Raw genomic sequence first — 15,625 nt, 5'->3', positions numbered from 1 at the left:
CTGACTTCCTCTCCTTACAGCTCTCAACCCCAACTGACCCTTTCATAAGACACTCAAACTCCTAATCTCAAAGGACTGAAGCACTGAATTCACCCACATACTGAAGGAATGTGCTGCTGAGTGTAGGAATCAGAAAGCTGCCTGTCTGTTGCACAAGCACATAGAGTCCATAAAGATAAATACGGCCATTTAACTAAGGCTGGAGAAAAGATGCTAAGTTGGCTAATTACGGATTTAGTGCAGGAACAGTAAACCAGCTACAATGCAAGAGAGAAGAGCTTCAATTAGCTACATTAGAGATGTATGCTGGACTGTGAAAACACTGTATGGTAATTCTATCTTTTATCTCCTTTGTTGTGCTGATTGGTGCAGTGGGGCGAGGGGGTGCTCTATCTAATCTGATCACAGAGCATTGTGTTTGGGGTCATTAACCTATGGGAGGTCCTAAGGTTGACAAGTCAGCTCCTACCCCCCTCTACCTTTTTTATGGAACTCGCTCATCCCTGAGTTCCTCTGTCTCTACAGACAACACAACTTCAACCACAAACAACCAAAGAAAACAAAAGACGAGGGGGAAAACAGCCGACGGAGCAATCTGCATGGCTTGTCATTCTTCCACAAACACAAGGCCCAAATGACTACTGACCCAGGCCCCTGGACTTGCCTAAGCAGCAGGATGTCGGCCCCTTTAGTCTCTGTTGTTGTTGGCTCTTTTCTTTCTCCAGGCTGCATCCTAGTCCGAAGAGATGAATGGGTCAACCTATCCCTCAACATCTGGGATCTGCATCAGAAAAGACCAGTACCTTGCTGCATGGGCCTAATAGCAAGCATGCCCATAATAAGGCCCCGCTTCATGTAACTGACATCTGCATTCATAGGCATAAATATCTAACAAGCTCCATCAGTCAAAGCGTTCTCTTGCCAACCGTTTTAGGCAACACCATGATGCCACATTTACATCTACACAAAGCCACGCTAATGAAATCCAACATCTGTCTACATATTTACCCATTCACTGATTTATATTTTTTTCTATAAACCCTCTTTCTATCCCTGTCACACACATTATACCCTCTGCGAATCAAAAATGTGAATACTCAAGCATAACCAACAGCACCTCTCATCCACAAATCCTAGTTAAACTGTTGTGATACTGAAAAGCTGCCTGTCAGGATGGCAGAGCGGAGATGAAAGGCCCACAGCAAAGATCGCTGCTGATTGCCTGTAGAGGATGAATATGCAAATAATGCAGAAGGTAAATGAAAAACAAAGCGGGGGGTTTTGGCAGCAGCCTTTTGCATGTTCCCCTTTATTTGGCATCAGTTAAGAACACAGAAAGTCTATCAATAATGAATTCCAGTCAGAGCAAGGAAGGAGACATGAGGGGAAATCAGTCTCCATTTTTCCCCTGTGAGCCCCTGAGCGGTTTTGGGGCCTATTGTGTTTCACACAAGCTTTTCAGTGAACACATACTCAAGCTTAAGTGACAGATAAACGAAAAAATTGAGTGAGATAAAATAATACCCATAAAACCTAGCTCACCCAATCAGACTGGGCCAGCGTGATTCGGCGTACAGTCCGGAAAGTAGGGCACCGCGGCCTGCCAACTGCAAGCCCTATCTATTGACCAGCAGAGAAAAAAAAAGTAAATCAATTATCTGGTCAAATGTCTGTCAGGACAGACAAAAATTGGGTTCAGGGCAGTCTGATATAGAACAAGACCAAGTGCGCACTTAACAGCTGTTTTGTTGCCACCAGAGCCAAAAGATACTTTAGCCACCACTTAGCAAAATCAAGTGGCTTAATGTATTCAACTGTCTTTGAAAACGCACACAACAGAGTAGGAAACAACCTTTCTGTTGTCCAAACACCGGCCAGACAGACCAGAGTGCATCCTTGGGAAAGGAGGGCACCCGACCACTTGAACAAAAGATGGACAGGGCAACAGATTTTTCGCTGGTCTTGAGATAACAGAAACCCAACACCCTCGTCCTCCAGAGGGGCTCTTTGTACGTCTGAGAGAGGGTCAATCAACAGCTGCTGACAGATGTGCCTGCAGTAGATTTAGCAGAGGAAGCCACAGCGAGGTCAGGTACAGGTTTCTCTGCTCGGTGCCCCTGGAGGGAAGACGAGGATCAAGTCAGGATGTCCAAGCCTGACCTTTTCTCACCTCTCACCTGGACTAATATGATAAGATAGTTAAGCTCATTAACAAAGCAGCGAAGCGTTAGGCCGGGTCGGAAGCTTCACGACACAACAGGATGTTTATTTCACACGGATTTGCCTCCAAGTTAGCAGCGTACAGGCAGATGATTTGTGTTTGTCTAGAAATCCCATTGTGTTTCAAACAGAAGTGAGAGCCACTTTAGCTGGAAAGCAAACAAATCTGAAAAACTCCACTAGAGGTCTAAGTAGTTTTGGCAGATGCTTCAAGCTTAAGTGTCTGTTCAATTAGGCACTCCAGTTAAGATGGCAATCATGGTTTAACAGTGCACCGATGTGTTGAGGCCGGACTTGGAACACGTTGTGTCCTGGCAAAAGAAGTGGGCATGAGATGTCAGCGGTGGTCAGACACTTAGACAGTCACTCTTGTGTAGTGTGCGCTATCCTAATGAGGCAATAACAATTGGTTAGGAGTAGAGGTCCATATCAGCTCATGAGCAGACGATAGGAGAACAGAATACAGAAGCAGAAATAGAGTGCAAATGCTCATGTCAAATGAGTTGTGTTTTTGTTTTGCACAGCATTTTCTGTAGGCATGTTAAATCTTTACGCACTGCCGAATATTGCAAAGTCTGGCTTCTCCATTTATCTGGTGAAATATTATCAGGTGTTCTGCATGGCCGATCGGACCAATATATAAGACATATTCGATTAGCTGAGTCCATTGTTGGCTTTTTGGGTCATTTTTGCTGCGATGTTTGTCATTTTATTTAGCTAATTTAATGGTGTGCCACTGAAGGACGAGTGAGAGCTTCTCCCAGCACAAAGAGCCCCCCCCCCCCCCCCCGGCGCTGCACACACACCTGCACAAATATCAGAATATTTAACACATCTCCCAACCACACTGGGTCTCTAATGGTACTTTACTGACAAAATCCGTCCTTTTGCTTTTCTAATAGTCATTAATTGCCACAGCTGCTCCCTCTTGACAAACACAAAACATGATAGATTTCACCTACTTATTTTAGTGTCCCCAGAACAAGTTGAGTAACATCTCTTTCACAAACCTGTTTGTTTACTGCAAATGAATGCAGACCTTCCAGGCATTCACAACTGAATAGCATAATGGGCCAGGTTTGATTAACAAAAAGCGGTATTTAGCAAATGACATGCAAGAGAGGAGTCTCCCCATTACACAGGCAGCTGTATGCATCACACAGATCTAATCGCTGAGCCACTAGCATCGACAGGAAGCTGCTGAACGGAGCTGCTCCGTTGCAGCTCGGTGCGCCGGGCTGTGGTGTCTGCCTCGTCAGGTAGCCGGAGGGGGGGACACTGGAGATGACGCAGGGCGGGAGAGAGTGTTGGCTGGGTCATCTCTGCGCTACAACCCTTTGACTAACAGTGTGACTCACTGCTGCTGTGGGCCTGCAAGGGAGCAAACCCGCTGTTTGGCTTCATTTAAACATGAAACCAAAGAGGGTCAGACAGAGAGCAGGAGGGTCAAAAGTCAGAATGGTTCAGGTGTGTTAGAGCGACTCGTGTGTCCGCTCTCTATCGACACACACATGCATGCCCCATGTACGCATGTCTGGAGGCAGCTACAGGACACAGGACTGTATGAAGAATCACAATTCTAAGTTCTTGTTGTAAATGATTGTTGTTCACTGTGACAGCATTATCAAATATTCATTACCTGTCTAAGTTTTAATGTGTTTAAGTGCTTGACACATAGTGAAATGCAGTGTTTTTATTGGCACAATATAGTTTGGGTTTACAGCTGTGAAGCATTTTTCTCTCTGTTTCAGAAAGCAAACAACCAAAAATAAAACCACCTGCACCCTCGAGATGATAAAGATAATAAAAAACACCTGCAACACAGATAATTGACTAATCAAAGCCCCTGATACCAAAAAAACGAATCAGAAATGATCCTGAGACATCTCAAACAAATATGCAGACGAAAATTCAAACGGAGCTGCCAAACCGCACGCCGCTCCTTGCATGCCTCATCCACACCAGCGTGCACACGCACACAGCACTGTGCATTCCCCATGTTTTCTCCCTCATGCTCTCTTTTTCTGCCAGAGATCACGCCTGTCCAACCAGTGGCTGCTCGCTCCTCTTCGGTGCACGCATCTGACGGGGATGCGGGTGCCTTTCCCCTTTCCTCCACTCCCCCTAGTGTATCCATCCAACACTGCAACGTTCCCGTGTATCTCCCAGAGAGAGAGAGAGAGTGAGAGAGAGAGAGGGAGAGGGGGAGAGGGAGAGAGGCCCCTCCCCCGGATGACATCAGTGCTCTACTGAAGCTCGAGGCAAACACAACTCCACATTAGTATTGAGATCTACCCGTTCACCTATTTCCTTGCGCAGCCTACAGATGTGTATGTGTGTGTGGGCACCAGTAAACATAGCAGCGCTGCTTCAGATAAACTCCAAACAGCTCTAGCCTTGTCAGTGAGAGCACAGGGTTTGTTGGAGTTTTCTTTTTTTTTTCTTTCTTTTTTTTCTGGGATGTGAATTTAAATCCTCATAGCCTGGATTGGATTATTATTTTTTCCCCCCGTTGTGAACCCCAATTTAAGAGGATACCTGTTACTTTCCGTTTTTTGGTTGATTATAGAGGTAAGTGCGGTTTTTTGCTGCTACAGTCCTGTTGGGAATGCATCCTTTTCATCTTTTTGGATCTTCTCTCTGGCAAAAGGAATTCAAAGCCATGCGGAATCCTCAGGAGTTGCTTGTATCTAATTAGTTGCCCTCTTTTTCTCCCCCCTCTTCCTTTATGTTTTAATACTCGGCCCAGGCGAGAAATACTGTTTCTCTCTGAGGTGGCTGCCTCACAGGCGCTTTAAGCTGTAGTACTACCAGAAAAAAAAAAAACTGTGTGCACTTTTCCTCCAAGCAACCAAATTAAGTTTACGCACTGCAAGTCAAATCTGCTCATGCTGGCCGACGCAGATCTGACTTGAACAGATAATTCATCTCTCGTCACCTCCAGCCCCCCCTTCGCGCCTGCAACTTGCTGCTTCGATCCTGCGCTGCGTCCCTCTTTATTCTCTAACAGAGACCACAAACGCCAGGTCTCCTTTTTGCTCCCGGTTTCACACTCTGTCTGTAGAGATGCATTTGTTGTTGCGACACGCCGAATTTGCGTCTCGATCACACTCGCTTCGGGGAGCAACAGGGACGTCTGCGATCTTTCCGTCCCTGACTTCAGCCCTTGATGTTCCCAGACCAGTGGGAACAGAGTCGGTGGTGAATACGCAGACCCGATCGGATTAGGGAACTGTGTGGTTTAGTCTCGGTGTCGCAGCCCGAGAAGAAGACACCCCGGCGTGCAGCTGAAATTGCAGCGCAGACCCCGCGGAGTGGACGTGAAGGGGGCAGCTGGAGAAACTCCGCTAAATGCGTCTCCGGCGTCACTGTCTGGGCGCCTTGGACCAGCTCCTGTTCACGTCCCTCTATGATCAAAACAAACTGTGCGCAATTGGAAGCGTGTCTGCGAATAATACCGACGGGCCCCTCTCTGAAAAACAAACAGCACATACGCTGCGAGAGCTTTAGGGCGCAGTCACGAAGGTCCCCTGCAAATGCACAAAATACAATCCATTGAAGTTTCATGCGCACCAGTTCGCACATAAGCAGTGGCTCATTTAGCGCAGGCAGCATACTGTACCGCTACACTGACAGCGCCTCCAAACAACTACCTGACATCTGTGTGCAGCTGCAGCTCTGACATGACTGTCATATTCAAAAAGCCTCCACAAATAAGCGCGATAATACCCTCTGCTCCTGCTGGCAGCAGATTCTCCTTTCTAATGTCAGGCTATGGTGCTATTGAATCAAAGTGCGCTGCTCGTTTCCTCTCTCCATGCAAACCTCATATTTACCCCTTTAGATCAATGCATTTAAGTGGGCACCTTCAATTCTCATGCACTGTATTTCAGATGAATGTCTTATTGGCAACACTGGGGGTGCCAGTTGTTAATCCAATTTAACAGCCTTTTATTTCCATGAGAAGATAAGGTCATCCCGGCTTTGAACAATGACTGATATATGGGCTATTTATATATGGTCTACCGCTTGATTTTCAGAAAGCCACTAATAGTGTAGGCAAATTTGACTTGAATTGTCGAGCAACGTGATGGTAGCTCTTTGTTGTTCAGTGTGTTTGAGAAACAAAGAAATAAATAGCCTGTTAAACACGGCAGACATGAGGACAGACCCAATTGTCTTCAGTGATGACTGCCTGAGGCTAAAGTCCCCAGTCGATTGCTCTCAGAGGGAATTCACATTGCAGATTAACAACTAACCAGGTCACTACAGACGGAACCGTCTATTCCCAGAAAGTTTAAGCATCAAATATGAATGGAGAAGTAATACGACTTTCATAACTACCAAGACATATTTCAGATTCAACACTGTGCTCAGAGCAGGCCTAATTCCCTCCTTTTCATAATTTATTTAGCCTCTAAGCACTATCTTTTTAACATCTATTCCAAGCTTTAAGAGGCAAATCATTTCACGTTTCTTACTAAAAGAGAAGGTGTAAACATGGCTGCAAAGCATCAATATTGCAGGAGAAACCTTTGCAAACGATACGACTCAGGAAAAACTGTAGATGAGCCAGTAGTGAGGTTAACAAATCTCTGTATTGTAGGTAGGTGTCTGGCCTGTGATTGTTGGGCTCCTGTGTGGAACTTAACATGAGTACCCAGTGTTTTGGTGTTTGCTTGTCACATACAGACACACACACACACAGACACACACACACACATTTCATTTTGCAGTGCCTACCACCCCCATGTGGGGAAAAACCACTGCAGCTGCTACAGATCTCTCCTTTCAGGCTGTTACAAAAGAGAGACCCCCGTCTGTCCCAGGCCTCTCTGTGCTCTTAATGGGCCAGCAAAAGTATCATCTGTTCAGCCCATCTAAAGACAGCGCCAGGAGGCCACATACCAAATCTGTGAAACTATCACAGATTTTCGCCCATTTTCTCTCCGGTTGAAACGTGTTCTGTGTCCCTGTGAATTCAGATGTGACCATGAATGTTCCATTGTGTCTCTGCGCCACAGCAGGCCGCTGCCCGGTGTCTTCACGTACAACTTACTCATATGGAAATCAGCGGCAGACCAGCACCGGCAAAAATTCACCTCGGTGAAGAGCAGAGAATCATGAAACAAAAAGATTTAGACACAAGAAAATACAAGTGGACATTTTGCTTTCCTATCAGATTAGCTTTAACTGTCCTTTCCAAAAGAAGTCCATTTATTTAAATGATCATACAGTCATTTTCTTCAGCCTTATTTGAGCGTTTGCTTAAAACCTCACCTTGCCAAGCAACGTTGCAAAGATAACACATTTTCACAGTCCAAAATCTTAAAAAAAAAACAAGGAAAAAAACCCTGGAATGACGATATTATGTGCAATCAATCATGATTCAAAAACTATATTATGAATTAGAGTGAATAATCAACAACAGATACAAACAACATTGATTTCCCAATGGAGAGCCCTACTGTGGTTCAAAATTAATTTCAGGGCTCATGAATAATTTAACAGTCAGCCATTGCTACTTCTACAGCTCTCTCCCCACCAAATGCAGCCTGTGTAATATTATTCTGTATTTTACGGAACTAAAAGTCATTATAATCTGCAATACTTTTGACAGGCATGAAATTGTTTCTATTTGAGGTTTTCCAAAGCCTTTCTTGTGCAGTGTATGACTAGGGGGCACGAAGTCTTGGGCTCTGTTATTGCAGACTAATGTGCATTTATGCGTGTTGAGCTCACAATGGCTATCAGTGTCCAGCTTTGTGTGAACCTCCCACGCTCTCCACTGAAAGGTAACTAGCTGTATACACACGCACAATTTTACCAGGATGCTCAATTTAACTTTGCCAGTTCGGATTAAATGAAGCAGAAGTCACTTTGACTGCCGGAGAAATCTCCTGTCGGCCGGCCGAGCTTATTAGAACGATGGAGAAAGACATCCATCACTAAAAATGTTTAGTCTCCATTGCTCTCAAAATGATTGTGTGCACAGTAACATAGCGTGTGTGTGTGTGTGTGCGGCTGCGTACGTTCGCGTGTTTCTACGTTCTTGGTAAATTCAATAGAGAGGCTTACAAAATGAACGGTATAAATTAGACGATTTTTCAAATTGCCTGAATACAATGTTGTAATACGTAAACCCCCTCTGTTGAGGCTACAAGGTCCACATGCTTGCCTTGTAGCGAACAATGGAGAGGGGCCACTCTCCTGAAATCCGATGAGCGTGGAAAAAAAAAAAAAAAACAGCCCAGCATCGAGGCCTGACTGTGCTCCTTGTAAAGTTAGTAAGATGTGCATGGCTCAAAGCAGGCGTCCAATAAATCACCAACAACATAGCATCACGCTGAGGCTCGTGATCCATTATACTACAGTATGTTTTAAGTAAATATAAATGAATAACCACGTCTGTTGCCCCTTCTGCTGGACACAGAGTCAGTTTCTGTTATCCCAGCAGGTAAGAGAGATGCAGCGGCCAAAAAAAAAGGCAAATTAACTGGAAATGTTGCACCGTACAATATATGGGCTTATTTATGCAGAGAATCATCCTGTCTCACAACCCTAAAAGCCTATTATTCCTGAGTGCAGATAGGTCTCTGCCGGGGTCCCTTGATAAGACAGAAATGCAGAGGCTATTACTTTCCTTTATGTGATGCTAAGAATTCAAAGATTCAAATCAAGACTACATACTTAACAATATCCAGACGATGGAGAACTTTACAAAATGAGGTGAAAAGGGATGTTTAAAATTGAAATAGCTTGACTAAGTGCTGCATTAAAAGTTCATTCCAACAGACAGACAGCATATATCCTTCTATCATCGTGCCATTTTGTAAAACTCCATTACTGAATTTCATCTTTTTTCCCCCTGTCAGACTCCCTTATTCCAGAAGTTAGTAGAGGTCACATCTGGTGCTTTTTCCCCAGACTCTAATCTACTACTAATGTAATACTGGACTGAGGGGCCGTGTTTAGATGGAACAGAAGGAAGGGGGGCATTATTATTAGACAGCATCTCAGGAGTTGTAATCAAGTTACAAGCCTCTCAATTCCCTAATCTTCTCCTTGTCATGGGCTACAACTGTTAAATGGCTGCCCCCCCTACTTGTTCCTAATTTCCCTTTACATGTTTTACAGCAAACAGTGGCTGCCAGTGTGGTTATATATATTATGACACAAAGCTATTGTGTCGCAAGAGGAAACGTAACATTTTCTTTGGCAAAGGAAATTCTATTTTTACAAACAGAAGCAGCATTCACAGAATGTATAGAGAGGATAGGGTGGAGGCAAGGGGTCACAAAGAGGAGCTGGGAGTGACAGGGATGGATGCAACAGCCGCCCGCTTCTCCATGCTAAATTCAAATTGGCCTCATTGGTCATGAGTGCTTTGTAACGATGTAGTTCGGCACTGGTGGGATTCGGGTTTCCTCACGTGGAGACTAGCCTTGTTTTGCTGCATTTTTTTAATTGCAGGGTTTAGGTCTCGTGTAATACACCAAAAGCTCAGCTAAGCAGTGAAGTGGACTGAGAAGGGCCCCGGGGCTCCACCCTCAGCCATTGTGTGGAGGTCTAGATCACTGTTGTCCTTCATATGCACAGACATTCTTTCTTGCATCACCATAGAAAAGAAACGCGGCCTGTTAGACTAACGGTACGTAAAAGGTCAGCAGACTAAACCGTAGGCCAAGAGGAAGGGTATTTCTAAATAAGATTTGACAATGTAAGGGAGGTCACTTGAATTCTTTTAATGTTTTTATCCATCATGGAAGATTACACTGTCGTTGCCTTCGAACATTATTATGTAATTACAGAATGTGAGCACTGAACATGCTTGTCTCTGTTTATTTTTCAGAGCACCATCCCAGGTGTGAGGAGGGCGCAGTATGAGCCAAGCGGCAGAAGTGTGAGGGAGGCCGCGTCCAGAAGGATAAGCACCCTGTCCCGTTTTGCTCCTTAGAGGAACGGAAAGCGTTGGTTATCGGCTTCAGGAGAAGGGACCAGAGCCCTGGATTAATGTGTATACAGGCTCGACAAGGGAGCAGAGGATTCTGGTTTACCTGAAGACCTGGAGTACACAAGCGAACAGGCCCGGATTGAGCCTGTGGCACGGGGGGATTGGCATGGCTCAGACCAGCTTTGTGTCAACTCATCATGCCTGTCGGGCCTGATTGCAGAAAGGAGCCTTTGCTAAAGCTCACCCCGTCGTACACACGGATCACTATACAACACCCCAGAAATCTAATTTGCAGTTATGGCTGTTGAGCTCGACAATTTCAACACCCATTAGGATTTTTAATATCACCTGTGAGCGCATTCTTTGTCAGTGAGAGGGGATGCTTTTTCTACAGGCTTATCTTCCATGGTAAAGGCATTGAAAGCATGAGCCTCTGACAACACAGAGGAGGTCATCGTCCAAACAAGGATCAGCTCAGCAAACACTGACCAGGTCAGGATATCACCAGAAACCCCTCGGACAAACTTTTCCTTTCAGAGAGGATAAGAGTGAATTCAAGAGGAAATCTTGATTGGATTTTTGGTGGCTGGAGAGGATTTACCACGTCGTATAAATCAGGTATGACAAATATGGATGGCTTTGCTTCTTTCCACTTCACTGACTAAACCACAATTTCTAATGAGACGTGCAGGAAGGGAGGTCATGGCCGGAATGCATAATTAAAGCAATAAATCAGTATTAGCCTAATTAAAAGGTAACTACACATCGATAGTGAAGAAAGAGACAGACAACCAGTTGGCACCTTCTGCTTTGCAGCACGGTTTTGTTCATTTCAAGGCCATCTGCCGTAAATGTATTAACTATAAAATGTAATATTTATTTTTTCAATTTGTATATTTTCAAAAATTTGAACACACCACAATTACAGCAAAGATTATTAATCAGTTATTAGCTTTGTGCAAGGATAACTACAGCTCAGAAAGTTTATCTTCCCCACCCTCCTAAAACATGTTCTGCTTGGATCTCACTGTGGTAAAGACTTTTATCAAACCTCTTTTCTGGGGAGAGAGATTTCTTCTTTACCTTGTAAGCCCAGAATTTGAATGGTGAAAGGCATGGGGAATAATCTAACAGGACTTAAAGAGTATGTCGGTTCCACAACAGTTCATCAACAAAGCCTGACTTTGTTCACCCTCGTGGTCTGTAGCGATGAATGGCAGCCTTGAGATACAGAAACATGTAAAACAACTAGGGAATGCTATTACATTTCACAAGTCAAGGCCAAAAAGCCAAAGCACAGAGATTCGATTCACAGAGCTCACAAGTTGGAACATTTCTGATCAAAAAGAAGAAAACAAAAAAGTTGTTTCTAATGCAGGTTACTTTGTAAACTTCTAAGCCTAGGAAATGTATAGATGATATAAAGTCAGCTCTGAAGCAAACAGTTTATTGTAAAACAAAGTTTCACTTTGTTTTCACTGTCTAGCGATCCTAATTATCAATTCATATCAATTTAATAGGAGAAATTCAAATTGATTCTTTCAGCCGTTGTTTAATCTACAAAGTGCTGCAGGCAGCATTTCAAACACCCAGCAATTATGAGAACAGGAATTTGGCTCTCCTTTAAAGGACTTGTGCATTAAATGTACCCTTGTGTCTTCTCCCCAGGGGCTCTTGAGTGATTAGACTGCCAGGCAACACAGCTTCAAGATGGTGCGTCAATGCAAGGCCTTTATCCTCTTCCTCATCAGGATCGGGCTGCTGCTGGGTCTTGCTAACCCCCTGGTGACCTCCGCCTCATGTCCCTCAGCTTGCCGCTGTGATGGAACCTTCATCTACTGTAATGACCGTGGCCTGACTTCCATCCCTACTGGTCTACCCCAGGATGCTACAGTGCTCTTTCTGCAAAACAATCGCATCAAGAGTTCAGGCATTCCCACCGAGCTCCGCAGGCTCTCAAATGTGGAGAAGATCTACCTTTACTGCAACAATCTGGATGAGTTCCCCACCAACCTTCCCCTTGGGCTAAAAGAGCTTCACCTTCAGGAGAACAACGTTCGGATGATTACCCACGCCTCTTTAGCCCAAATTCCCTACATTGAAGAACTGCACCTGGATGATAACTCTGTATCAGCAGTCAGCATAGAGGAGGGGGCCTTCAGAGACAGTAATCACCTGAGACTGCTTTTTCTCTCCAGAAACCACCTAAGTACCATCCCTTCAGGCCTACCCATGAGCATTGAGGAGCTGCGCTTTGATGACAACCGCATCTCTTCCATCTCAGAGCAGTCGCTGCAAGATCTCATCAACCTGAAGCGATTAATCCTGGATGGTAACCTGCTCAACAACCGCGGGATCGGGGAGATGGCTTTCATCAACCTGATCAACCTGACTGAGCTCTCGCTAGTGAGAAACTCCTTGACATCACCGCCAGCCAACTTGCCAGGCACCAGTTTGGAGAAGCTGCAGCTACAAGATAATCACATCAATCGGGTCCCACCTGGGGCTTTTGCCTTCCTTAGGCAGCTGTATCGCCTGGACCTGTCTGGCAACAACCTGAGCAGCCTCCCTCAGGGTGTATTTGAAGATCTGGACAATCTCACACAGCTCTTGCTACGCAACAACCCCTGGCAATGCACTTGCAGGATGAAATGGGTGCGTGATTGGCTGCGGTCATTGCCATCTAAGGTGAATGTACGTGGCTTCATGTGCCAGGGTCCTGATAAGGTCAAAGGCATGGCAATTAAAGATCTCACTACGGACATGTTTGACTGCACAGATTCAGAGCTCAGCCCCACGTATGAGACAAGCACAGTCTCCAACACTTTACGCCCCTCACAGCCCCAGTGGCCCTTGTTTGTGACTAAAAGGCCTGTAGTAAAAGGGCCTGACATCGGTAAGAATTACCACAGCACTACCACCTCTTCAGGCAGAAAGATCATCACCATCAGTGTGAAGTCAAGTAGTGCAGATACAATACACATATCATGGAGGGTGTCACAGCCCATGACTGCCCTGCGGCTCAGCTGGCTAAAGCTGGGACACAGCCCTGCCTTTGGCTCCATCACTGAGACCATTGTGCAGGGGGAGAGGAAGGAGTACCTGCTCACTGCGCTGGAGCCAGAGTCTTCCTATAGGATATGCATGGTTCCCATGGAGACCAGCAACATTTACCTGTCAGACGAGACCCCCGTGTGCATAGAGACAGAGACTGGTTCTCACAAATCATACAACCCGACCACAACTTTAAACAGAGAGCAGGAGAAAGAGCCTTACAAAAATTCCAGTCTGCCTTTGGCTGCCATCATTGGAGGGGCTGTGGCTCTTTTGGCAATAATCATGTTGGCACTGGTGTGTTGGTATGTCCACAGGAACGGTTCACTTTTTTCCAGAAACTGCACCTACAACAAAGGCCGTCGGAGAAAGGATGACTATGCTGAGGCTGGCACTAAGAAGGACAACTCCATCCTAGAAATACGAGAGACTTCTTTTCAAATGATACCTATAAATCACCTGCCTGTGTCCAAGGAGGAGTTTGTGATACACACGATTTTCCCACCTAATGGCCTGAGTTTATACAAAAGCCCACATAGCGAGAACAACATTAACAACAGGAGCTACAGAGACAGTGGAATACCAGATTCAGACCATTCCCATTCATGATATTGCGCATGGCCATTAATGATGAGTGCGCGACTTAAACAGAGTGGCAAGACTTTTACAAAACACTGGATCTATAAGACTAAGGAAGCAATGTTCTGTACATTTGCCATATAATTTATATTTAAGGACATTTTATGAAGACGGAGAACGCTCCAGTTGCAGGCCATCACTGAACCATCAGTGGGTATTGTAACTAACTGCAATTCTATATTTTAGGGATTTGTAGTAATTTGTACTGTATTTCCTTTGCTTAAGGTTATCGACCAACTAAAAGAAACTCTGTGTTCTACTGAGATTTGATGACTTGTCAACTGTGAAAGTGGGTTTTCATTGCTGTGTTGAACAATCAGACCTTAGAAAACCTTGTAGTATAAGCACAGGTCATTCTTTTAACTTTGTGGCTGTCTGAAAAACAAAAAGGCAAAAAAATGACATGAAGTAAAACTGACGCACAGCTGATCAACTAATTCGCAAAGCAGGCATGTTGCCCTCTAAAAAAAAAAAAAAAAAACCTGTCAGCAACCGTCTCCACATATGATGGACCAAGAGTCTTGCTCTAGTATTCACCTGGTATGGAGTAGGAATGACTAAAGATGAGGTGCCATGCTTTATTTCTCTGCTTTGTTCAGTGTGTGATTTTTTTTTTCTGTTTGCAAGAACAAGAAACACAGCAAATCGACCCAAACAGGGTTCCAGTGTTTTTAATAGGATTGTAGGCCACAGCACAGGGCAGATAAAGCACACCGACCTTAAGGAGCTCTCTGCTCCTCAAAGCAAGTAGACTGGACAGGCTGACACAGAGGACCCCCCACTATCTCTATTTGTACAAGCCAACAATGGCCAAACGACAATGGCGGCATTCTTCAGTACCATGTACCATACGTCATTCTAGTCACCAGGCCAAAAAGACAAAACATGTTGGCTTTCCTTAGAATTACCACGGTGGCAGCAACTCCTTGTTATGAGTATTATTTTGTATTATTTTCCAAATGAACACACTTTTTTGTTTCCACAATTTGAAGTTAACTGTTCTTAACAATTGAAAACCAAAGTGCATTGTATGCCCTTTGGCCAGTCTTGTATGTGCCTTGATCCAATGCTTATTGTATTTAGCTTTTTAAGAAACCAGTGACTTTTTTTCATACACACTTGAATATGAAAAATATTGGTCATATTACAGAATAAAAGTGGACAAAAATTACTGCTCTTCCTTACCTTGAGTATTACAAACCCCACTCAAAATCATTTTTCCTTTCTCTTTTATGGTTACCATTATCCCATGCTATGCTATGCTATGCTATGCTTTTCTGTGATTGCTCACTTTATTTTTTTGCACTCAAGAGAATTCTATCTTTGTACAAATGTCAGTTGCCCTGGAGCAAAAAAGAAGGCTACAGGGGACCTGTTTTATTCATTCATATCTCAAATTACTGTGTAGCCACACAATCTAAAAACGGTGGGAGATGAAAAACATTATCTGCTGCATTTTTACCCTTCACAAAGATCTTGACTCATAGCCTTAAAACCACATCTCCCCTTCCAAGACATAGTGAACTCTTTAACAATAACTCAGATACTGTTCTTGAAACCCAGTTTTCCACTCCATGGGCAGTCTGCAGAGCAACATCTGCTTGAGGCTGCTGCTGTTCTTTCGTGCGGTGAAGCCATGTGTGACTTATCCGATTGGCCAGAGAGAGAAATGTCACAGTAGAGTAGAAATAGGGCTGTGGAGAGATTGGACTCTGGGGTTTGATGAACCTCCTAGGCACCAGGGCAACAGAAAACTAA

At 44.5% G+C, this 15,625-nt stretch overlaps 2 protein-coding genes across 8 annotated transcripts in view; one reads left to right on the top strand and one right to left on the bottom strand.

Annotated features, from left to right (window-relative positions):
- Positions 1–15,625, bottom strand: part of macrod2 (mono-ADP ribosylhydrolase 2) — a 407,625-nt gene that overhangs the window by 317,424 nt on the left and 74,576 nt on the right. The gene's annotated exons all lie outside the window — the stretch shown is intronic.
- On the top strand, positions 4,530–14,385 carry flrt3 (fibronectin leucine rich transmembrane 3). The gene is made up of 3 exons (XM_041947056.1): positions 4,530–4,791; positions 10,073–10,792; positions 11,843–14,385. Exon 3 carries the CDS (start codon positions 11,885–11,887, stop codon positions 13,835–13,837), a length of 1,953 nt encoding a protein of 650 aa, XP_041802990.1. The 5' UTR covers positions 4,530–4,791; positions 10,073–10,792; positions 11,843–11,884; the 3' UTR covers positions 13,838–14,385.

Source organism: Chelmon rostratus, chromosome 11 (assembly GCF_017976325.1).
Source record: "Chelmon rostratus isolate fCheRos1 chromosome 11, fCheRos1.pri, whole genome shotgun sequence".
Lineage (NCBI taxonomy): Eukaryota > Metazoa > Chordata > Actinopteri > Chaetodontiformes > Chaetodontidae > Chelmon > Chelmon rostratus.
The sequence above is the reverse complement of the archived record's forward strand: the minus strand, read 5'-3'. Positions and strand labels throughout refer to the sequence as shown.